Below are 9,253 nucleotides of genomic sequence, written 5' to 3'. Positions count from 1 at the left end.
GCATGCGTTTGGCCCTCACCAATAATGAATCACCAAAAAAAACAAAAAAACAAAAAAATATTACAGCAAAACGAACTTTTGCTGATCCTCAAAGCTAAGCAACACATTATTACAACCCTTCCTATCATTTGGTTAATAAAAATTAGAGGGAAAAAGTATATATAAACCACCCTTTGGTGTTGTGCATGTGAGTCAATGATGAGTAGCTTTAACTTCACTTTGATTGATAGAAAAGCTTGTGAAACAGAGAAGAAATTGAATTAATGAGATTGATTAGCGTGTAATGAAAACAATATATATATATATATATATATATATACATATGATGGAATAACACATTATCTTATTCATAAGGTGTGTTCTATTGGGATAGACGCAATATAATTCTATAGGCCAGTACTCAAGTGTAGGACATAATCGTATGAGTTAAGAGAGAGAAGGATAGTGTCCTAGAATTTTGGACTTTTCTAAGGATGAGAAACGTAGCTTCTCCACCAAGCATGTCATTTTATTCTGACCTTAGAGAGGGCAGATTGGTAAATTGACTTGAATGGATGGGAGAGAAATGTCATTCTCATGATTGTGTCCCTTCCTTTTTACAACCTCTTTTGTTTTTACTTCATCAACAAAATTCAAGTCCAAGCAACAACCATTTCTCAAGACACTATATATGTACTCCAAAAGCATCACAAAAGGAACTATAATCACAACTTACCTCTGCTGCTTCTGCTTTTACTTCAAGGCACTCAGTTGAGGCAAATCGACAAACATGACTCGAATGCTTACTTTCCTGTTCTGTCTCACTTCCTTCACATTTCTTTCCATAGCCCGAGCTCAGGGCAGAGCTCCTCATGGCTTAGTATATGAGAGCCCGGTGGCCTTCTCCCCAATGGCATATGATTTCTTCCATCCAAGCACCCAGAATCCTAATGGCAAAGACCTATGTGGTGAATCAAAATGCTCCCCCCTTCCCCTTGCAGCACAAGTGCAATCTACTCCTGCACAAGAAAGCAAATACTCCACGACGATCCAGAAAGGTAACCACCGTGTCGGGGCTGGGGGAATTCTGGGAATTGTGTTTGGTATCACATTTGCTGTGTTTTTGGCAATGGGAGTGTACTACGTACTACATACCCGTCAAGCCAACGCAAACCGAGCTGTCTGCACAACCTAGTGCTTGACATACACAGCCAATATGCTCATCAGATTACACAAACACTTGGCCACTTCTCATTCTCAATTAAGTTTCTTCACTCTTTCCTGACTTTACATATTTATTATTCTGTTATAGAAGTAGGAGGCTGATCTAAAGCTATCATCAAAATTCCCCTATACTTTTCTTCTTCATCCCTCCTCTCCCCCATGTGTGAAATCGAGTTTGTAAAATTTTTTGCTCCCTCGAAATTTCTAGCTTTGATCCTACTTATAAAGCGTACATGACAAAATGCCCCCCTTTCCCCCCACCAAAAAAATAAAAAAAACCTTCACAATATTGCGAAGAATCTAAAGCACATCCAATCAACTCTACTAAAAAATAATCAAATGAAGAAAAAGAAAATAAAAAATATTTACCATCCCGGCAATAATGTTTGCAAGAAAGAAATGATTTTAAAAAGATAATGATAATAAAAAGAAAAAGGGTGGGAATTTCTTTTTTAGAGAAGTTAATTTTTTTTATTTTTTTTTTAGAGAAGAAAAAGTGGGAAATTTTCAACAAAAGTTTTTGAGAACAAAGTTTTACTTCCGGAGCACATACCATGCAGATGATTCATGGTTGTACGATAGAACAAAAGTCTACAAATACAAATGAGAAGTCATGCATATATTGCTAGATCAATGCCAAGTGAATCATAATGACAAATGAAACAGTTAACTGTTAGCATTGCACAAAAAATGTATGATCTCACATTAAAGTGTAGGATACGTTCAAATATTGGTAAATCCTTGATTTCAACATATAAATTATAAACACAGATTGCTGCATAGTTAGAGAAAGGGAGAAAGAGATGCAAGGAAGGCTGAGGAGCTGGAACTTGGGCATTGCAGATTTCTTTCTTAGTTGCCAATGAAATGCACCAAAGATATCAAAACTATATAGACTACAGAGAAACAGGTTTAATTGTGCTGTAGGCCACAGCTTACGGTTTTGTCCCACAGCCAAAATTGATAGTTAGTAGATCAGAATGAGAAGCAATATAAATTTTATAATCCTATTACTTCTATGTTTCAAAAATTGAGATGTCCAAACATATGAATGAAAATGGAAGAAATCACTCTCAACATATCTAATTTGCATGAAACTAAAGGTTGAATGAAGGATACAACTATCTGCTATCCAACTTTGTTCCGTTGCCACAAAATCTATGAATGATATTCAGAAACCAGGATTCTCTTATCTGAAATAGTTTTAAGGAGAGTGTTGACTGTCAATAAATGAATCTACTCTCCTGCTAGACAGAAATAAATTCAGGTGATAATAATAATTTACTTATGCAACATTGCCTTGTTAATGTTAGCTAAGAAACTTGTTGACAAAGAAATAAAATTGGATAGCCAATGTACAAATTGACTCCCAAGTACAGCACTAGTAGCACCTTCCCCGATAAAAACTACGGCAACGTTGGGGGTCTTTACTGTGAAGTGTGGAACAAAAAATTTAGCTGGTTCATTAAATGACAATGTCAAGTCAGGTGATAGCTGATGAAGGAGAAAATTATTGGAAATATGTCGATGTGACCAATACCCTTCCCTCGTTTAGACACATCAAAAAACTAGATGAATAAAAGTCAAATCAAAGTAGTAGGAGCTGTTAACAATAAGCAACTGTAACAATGTGATCAATAACAGACATGGCCCAACAATCCTCTGTGTTATCTTAACATCAGAACATATAGTTAATGCCATGGTTTCATTTGCAACATCCAGTATTATTTGTCTAAACACGCTCTAGATGAGAGTTCAACTTTAGCCAAGCATCATGTCCCTAAATTTGTTGGTGCATCTCACCTCAATCACAAGTATCAGATCAACTACAGGAGGAACATCAGATGCATAAACAGCCTCAAAGGGAAACAGACTAATAGTTATGTAAAAGGATGTACTGTAGAAAAACAAAGTTCTTGCCAACCAAGCATCTCTTGTTGGGTAGCCATGGTACAGCATCATTATCAACTCCGTATTCACTACCATCATTCAACAATTGGTCTACAGATCATAGCCATTTGATCAACTCCTTCAAAATAAGCTCGTGAAAGCCAATACTAGGCAGACCGTCATGAAAGCAAACGTCCTTGCTTCCCCCCCTCCCCAAAAAACAAAAAAAAATCCATTTGGGCAAAGATGGATATCTCAAGTGAATAAAGTGCATATACTTGGACAACCAATCCTTCACAACTAAGACAGAATCAGACCCATCAAACCAAGACAATCACTCAATAAAATCCATTTAGATATCCTCCCCCACTTCGTTTGGAAAAACTGATATAACCCCACAGGACCTTCCGAGGGCAAGTATTTTGTTAGGCACTCCATTAGAAATTGAATACAGTAGTGTACACAGTCGCAAAATGTCACAAAAGGAAGGCCCTACGAGTATTAGTCCACAATACTCTAGGCTCTAGCTTTGTCTTTCAACCACTAACATGAGAATTATTCCAAAAGACAATCTTCTATCCTCTTGGGGGGACTCTGTAAAGCCTCAAATTATTTACACCGGGTAGGAAGGGAAATGACCAGCCAGGTAAGGTGGCAGAGGGAGAGTCAGTTAGGGACCACAAAACAAATAAGGACAGCAGGAGGGAGAAGGAATTTCAGGGAATATTTTGGGTAGAAGCTGAGAGGGCTTTTGCAGGAGAGGACCACCCAGTTCTCTCTAATGTGCTGGGTCATTTTGTTTCCATTTTTGCTCTATCATCTTGTTTCTTTTAAGAGGAAGTGTTGCTACATTTTGGGAGTGTTTATTTCTCTATTTTCGATGACGGTTGGAAGCTTCATGGAGAATGTTCATAAATAAAATCATCTTACTCTCATTCCTCTGTTTTCTACTTGTTTTCTCTCTTGTATATTTGTTAGGTTGTTTGTTGCAGGGAAAAAGAACCTAACAAGTGGTATCAAAGCCCGCTTCAACCTAGGGAGAACTAGAGGAAAGAATGGAGAAGAACGAGAAAGAGATCTCAGAAGTGAAGGAGATGTTGTTGGGATTATGCAAAAATATCGAAAAGCTCACAGAGGAAATGAGGGAAAGCAACTCAGCTCGGAGAGGAATCAGGGACTACCGATGGCCGGCGGTTGAAACTCAAGGGGAAGATCAAAGAGGCTGACTCATCACCAAACCCCGGGATGGGGGGACCGGATAAGAGTAAATATAAGAGGCTGGAAATACCCGTTTTCGCTGGAGAAAACACGGAATCGTGGGTGTATAGAGCAGAACACTACTTCGAGATCCATGAGTTGTTAGATCCGGAGAAGGTGAAGGTAGCTGTAATCAGCTTTGGACCAGATGAGGTCGACTAGTTTTGTTGGAGCCACAACCAGAAGGCGATCAATACATGGGAGGAGCTGAAGATAAGGATGTTCGAATACTTCAGGCCGACCGGAGAAGGAAGCTTAGGTGCACGACTGTTGGGGATAAGGCAAGAAGGCTCATACACAGATTACGTAAAGAAGTTACATATTCAGCCCCCCTTCCAGACTTGGCAAAAGATGTTCTCAAAGATACCTTCATAAATGGGCTGGAACCTACGCTAAGGGCAGAGGTTATTAGTGAAAACCAACCACCTTGGAGAAATGTATGCGCGAAGCCCAGTTGGTGAGTGATAGGAACATGGCCCTGAAACTAGCACTAGCAGACCTGGGAGTAATTAGGCCGGGCAAGAAATAAGCCCAAATGAAATAAGGGGGAACCTCTGAAAGAAAGAGCGGGAGAATGATGGAAGTTCAAGCGACAAAACGCATCACATTACCGGTGAAAGGTAACATCGTGAAGAGAGATACTCCCATGAAGTGCCTATCTGACAGTGAGTTTCATGACCGGTTGGACAAGGGGCTTTGTTTTAGATGAAATGAGAAGTACGCACCCGGCCGTAGATGCAAAGTCAAGGAAAACCGCTAACTGATGTTGTACCAACGAAGAAGAGGAAACGATCGGGGACGAAGAGGAGGGAGAAGAGTTGAAAGAAATGAAAGCCATAGAGGACAAAGATAAGGCAGAGATTGCTTTGAGGTCCATGTTTGGACTGTCCGCCCAAGGAACGATGAAGCTAAAAGGGAAGTTGAAGGGAAAAGAAGTCCTCGTTCTAATAGATTGTGGAGCAACCCACAACTTTGTTCATCAGAAAATAGTAAGAGAGTTGTACCTCCTAGTCGACAAGAAGAACTTTAATGTAGAAGGGGAAGGACTATGCAAAGCCGTGGAGTTGAATCTTCCCGCTCTAACCGTGAAGGCTGACTTCCTTGCCATTGATCTCGGGCAAATGGACCTGGTGTTAGGGATGCCATGGTTGTGTACAACAGGGTTTATGGGAGTACATTGGCCTTCACTAACCATGTCTTTCTTGGCAGGTAACTCACAGGTCATATTACGCGGCGATCCATCACTGACCATGTTAGAAGTATCATTCAAAGCCTTGGCAAAAACATGGCAAGCAGAGGACCAGGGATTTTTAATTGAATTCCAAAATTTTGAGTTCGAAAATGAGGGGGAAGAAGAGGAGACAGAACAGGGTAAGGGGGGAGAATTACCAGTCATAATCAAAGCCCTATTAGAACAAAGCAAGGACGTGTTTGAAGCACCTACAGCCCTACCCCCAAGAAGAGCTGTAGACCACCGCATACTGACTTGTGCAAGCCAAAAACCCATCAAAGTGAGGCCCTACAAGTATGGTCATATCCAGAAAGAAGAGATTGACAAACTAGTCGAGGAGATGCTGAAGGCAGGGATCATACGGCCGAGCCATAGCCCCTACTCCAGCCCTATATTGTTAGTTAAGAAGAAAGACGGAGGATGGAGGTTTTGTGTCGACTATCGGAAGCTAAATCAGGCCACGGTGTCCGATAAATTCCCCATTCCAGTAATGGAAGAGCTATTAGATGAGTTACACAGTGCAACTGTACATTCCAAGCTCGATCTGAGGTCTGGCTATCACCAGATCCGAATGAGTGAGGGGGATATCGAGAAGATGGCATTCAGAACTCACGAAGGACATTATGAGTTCTTAGTGATGCCTTTCGGGCCGACAAATGCACAAGCTACCTTCCAATCGCTCATGAACCAGGTATTTCGGCCATTCCTTCGTAGATTTATCTTAGTCTTCTTTGACGATATTTTGGTATACAGCCCCAACATCTCGACACATGAAACTCATTTGGGGGTAGTGTTCAACATCCTTCGCGACCATAAATTGTTTGCCAACAAGAAGAAATGCACATTTTGTCAAACCAGGATTCAATATTTAGGCCATTGGATTTCAGCACAAGGAGTGGAAGTCGATGATGGTAAGATCAAAGTAATGAGAGAATGGCCCCAACCAAAGAGCGTGACCGAGCTGAGGGGTTTCTTGGGGCTCACTGGTTATTATAGAAGGTTTGTGCAGGGTTATGGGAGCATTGCAACCCCCCTCACCAGACTCCTTCAGAAGAATTCATTTGTGTGGGATGAAGAAGCCACACAGGCGTTCGATAAGCTGAAGCAAGCCATGGTGACAGCCCCAGTATTAGCTCTTCTCGATTTCTCCAAGTCATTTGTAATAGAGACCGATGCCTCAGGGTTCAGATTAGGTGCTATGCTATCTCAAGAGTCGAAACCTATAGCTTATTTCAGTCAAAAGTTATCAGCAAGGGCCCAAGCCAAATCCATATATGAGAAAGAGTTAATGGTCGTAGTGCTAGTTGGCAAAAGTGGAGACACTACCGACTAGGGAACAAGTTCACCGTGGTATCAGACCAAAAAGCTCTCAAGTTTTTGATTGAACAACGTGAAGTCCAACCACAGTTCCAAAGGTGGTTAACAAAGCTGCTAGGGTATGATTTTGAGATACTCTATCAACCAAGCCTACAAAACAAAGCTGCTAATGCCTTATCTGGAGTGCCAAATTCAGCGGAATTTTGTGTCTTAACAACCCCCACCCCTAGTAAACATTGAGGTAGTGCTGAAAGAAGTGGAAGAGGACAAGGCGCTCCAAGGGATAATAGCCATCTTGAAGAAGGATCCGGAGGGAAAACCTAAGTATAAATGGCAGCACGACAGGTTACTATACAAAGACAGATTGGTTCTATCTCGGAACTCTAGCTTGATTCCTTCATTGTTGCATACGTTCCACGATTCAGTATTAGGAGGCCATTCCGGGTTTCTAAGGACTTACAAAAGGATGAGTGGGGAATTATTCTGGCAAGGAATGAAGTTTAACGTGAAGAAATATGTAGAAGGATGTGAAATTTGCCAAAGAAACAAGACAGAATCCTTATCACCAGCTGGGTTATTGCAACCACTTCCCATTCCTTGCTTGGTTCTGGAAGAATGGAGTATGGACTTTGTGGAAGGCTTACCAAAGGCAGGGGGATATGACTCTATCATGGTAGTGGTGGACCGATTAAGCAAGTATGCACATTTCATCCCTCTCAAGCATCTATTCTCGGCCAAACAGGTAGTAGAAATATTCATTCAAGAGGTGGTTTGACACCATGGAGTTCCCCTCTCGATCTTAACGGATAGAGACAAAATATTCTTAGGCAATTTCTGGAAAGAAATGTTTGTAACCATGGGGACACAGCTGAAGAGAAGCACCTCCTTCCATCCCCAAACAGATGGACAAACAGAGAGGGTGAACCGATGCCTAGAAACCTACCTCAGATGCTTCTGCAATGAACAGCCTACGAAATGGAACAAATGGATCGCTTGGGCTGAGCTTTGGTATAACACCACTTTTCACATCTCTATAAAGACCACCCCATACCAAGCAGTTTATGGAAGACCTCCTCCTCCTCTAGTCTCGTATGGAGATCGAAAATCCACCAACTCAATAGAACAGCAGCTACAAGAAAGAGATTTGGCACTTAATGCCTTGAAGGAAAATCTGATAATAGCTCAAAATCGTATGAAGAAACAAGCGGATAAGCATCGAAGAGAATTGAACTTTGAAATTGGGGATGAGGTTTATTTGAAGTTACGACCCTATAGACAAAGATCGTTAGCAAGGAAAAGAAGTGAGAAATTGGTACCACGGTTCTATGGACCATATCAAATCCTCGAACGAATTGGAGAGGTGGCTTACAGATTGGCTTTGCCTCCCAAAGCCGTGATCCACAATGTGTTTCACATATCTCAACTGAAAAAAAAAAAGCTAGGACAAGGCCACCAAATTCAGCAAAATCTCCCAATACTGACAGAAGAATTCGAGCTGCAAACCACGCCAGAGACAGTCTTAGGAGTGAGGTGGAATGGGGAACTAGCAACCAACGAATGGCTTGTAAAATGGAAGGGGTTGTCTGAGAGTGAAGCTACATGGGAGGCTGTCCATATCATGAACCAACAATTTCCTCATTTTTACCTTGAGGACAAGGTCCATGTCAAGAGGGGAGGTATTGTAAAGCCTCAAATTATTTACACCTATAAACGCAAGGGTAGGAAGGGAAATGGCCAGCCAGGTAAGGTGGCAGAGGGAGAGACAGTCAGTTAGGGACCACAAAACCGTTATATAAGGACAGCAGAAGGGAGCAGGCATTTCAGGGAATATTTTGGGTAGAAGCTGAGAGAGCTTTTGCAGGAGAGGACCACCCAGCTCTCTCTAATGTGCTAGGTCATTTTGTTTCCATTTTTGCTCTATCATCTTGTTTCTTTTAAGAGGAAGTGTTGCTACATTTTAGGAGTGTTTATTTCTCTATTTTTTATGACTGTTGGAAGCTTCATGGAGAATGTTCATAAATAAAATCATCTTACTCTCATTCCTCTTTTTTCTACTTGTTTTCTCTCTTCTATATATTTGTTAGATTGTTTGTTGCAGGGAAGAACCCAACAGACTCTTCCTGACTTTAATCGAGAGAGAGAGAGTCTTACCTACCTTCAACCTCAGAGTTTCCCTCCTCGGCAACCCTGAAAATCCCTAGTTTGGGACATTATCTTCACTAAAATCTAAAAGATACTCCAAAGACGGAAAGGCTAACTCTAATTCATGCCTCTCTTTCTACCATCCCACTTACTAAGTGCCTTGAGAAGATTCTTTGTAACTTTCATTGGATAGATATACTTAGTTGCGTCAGA

At 41.1% G+C, this 9,253-nt stretch overlaps 1 protein-coding gene across 1 annotated transcript; it reads left to right on the top strand.

Moving 5' to 3' along the window:
• Positions 1–769: 769 nt before the first annotated feature.
• On the top strand, positions 770–1,422 carry LOC120068840 (uncharacterized). Its single transcript, XM_039020474.2, has one exon. It carries the CDS (start codon positions 770–772, stop codon positions 1,172–1,174), a length of 405 nt encoding a protein of 134 aa, XP_038876402.1. The 3' UTR covers positions 1,175–1,422.
• Positions 1,423–9,253: the final 7,831 nt, after the last annotated feature.

This window comes from Benincasa hispida, chromosome 8 (assembly GCF_027475165.1).
Source record: "Benincasa hispida cultivar pf3 chromosome 8, pf3_genome.v1.1, whole genome shotgun sequence".
NCBI lineage: Eukaryota > Viridiplantae > Streptophyta > Magnoliopsida > Cucurbitales > Cucurbitaceae > Benincasa > Benincasa hispida.
Note: the sequence above shows the minus strand (reverse complement) of the source record. Positions and strands in the feature narration are given on the sequence as shown.

What these genes read in the sequence shown, in the direction of transcription:
- LOC120068840 (XM_039020474.2), top strand. Translation starts at nt 770, where the DNA reads ATGACTCGAATGCTTACTTTCCTGTTCTGTCTCACTTCCTTCACATTT.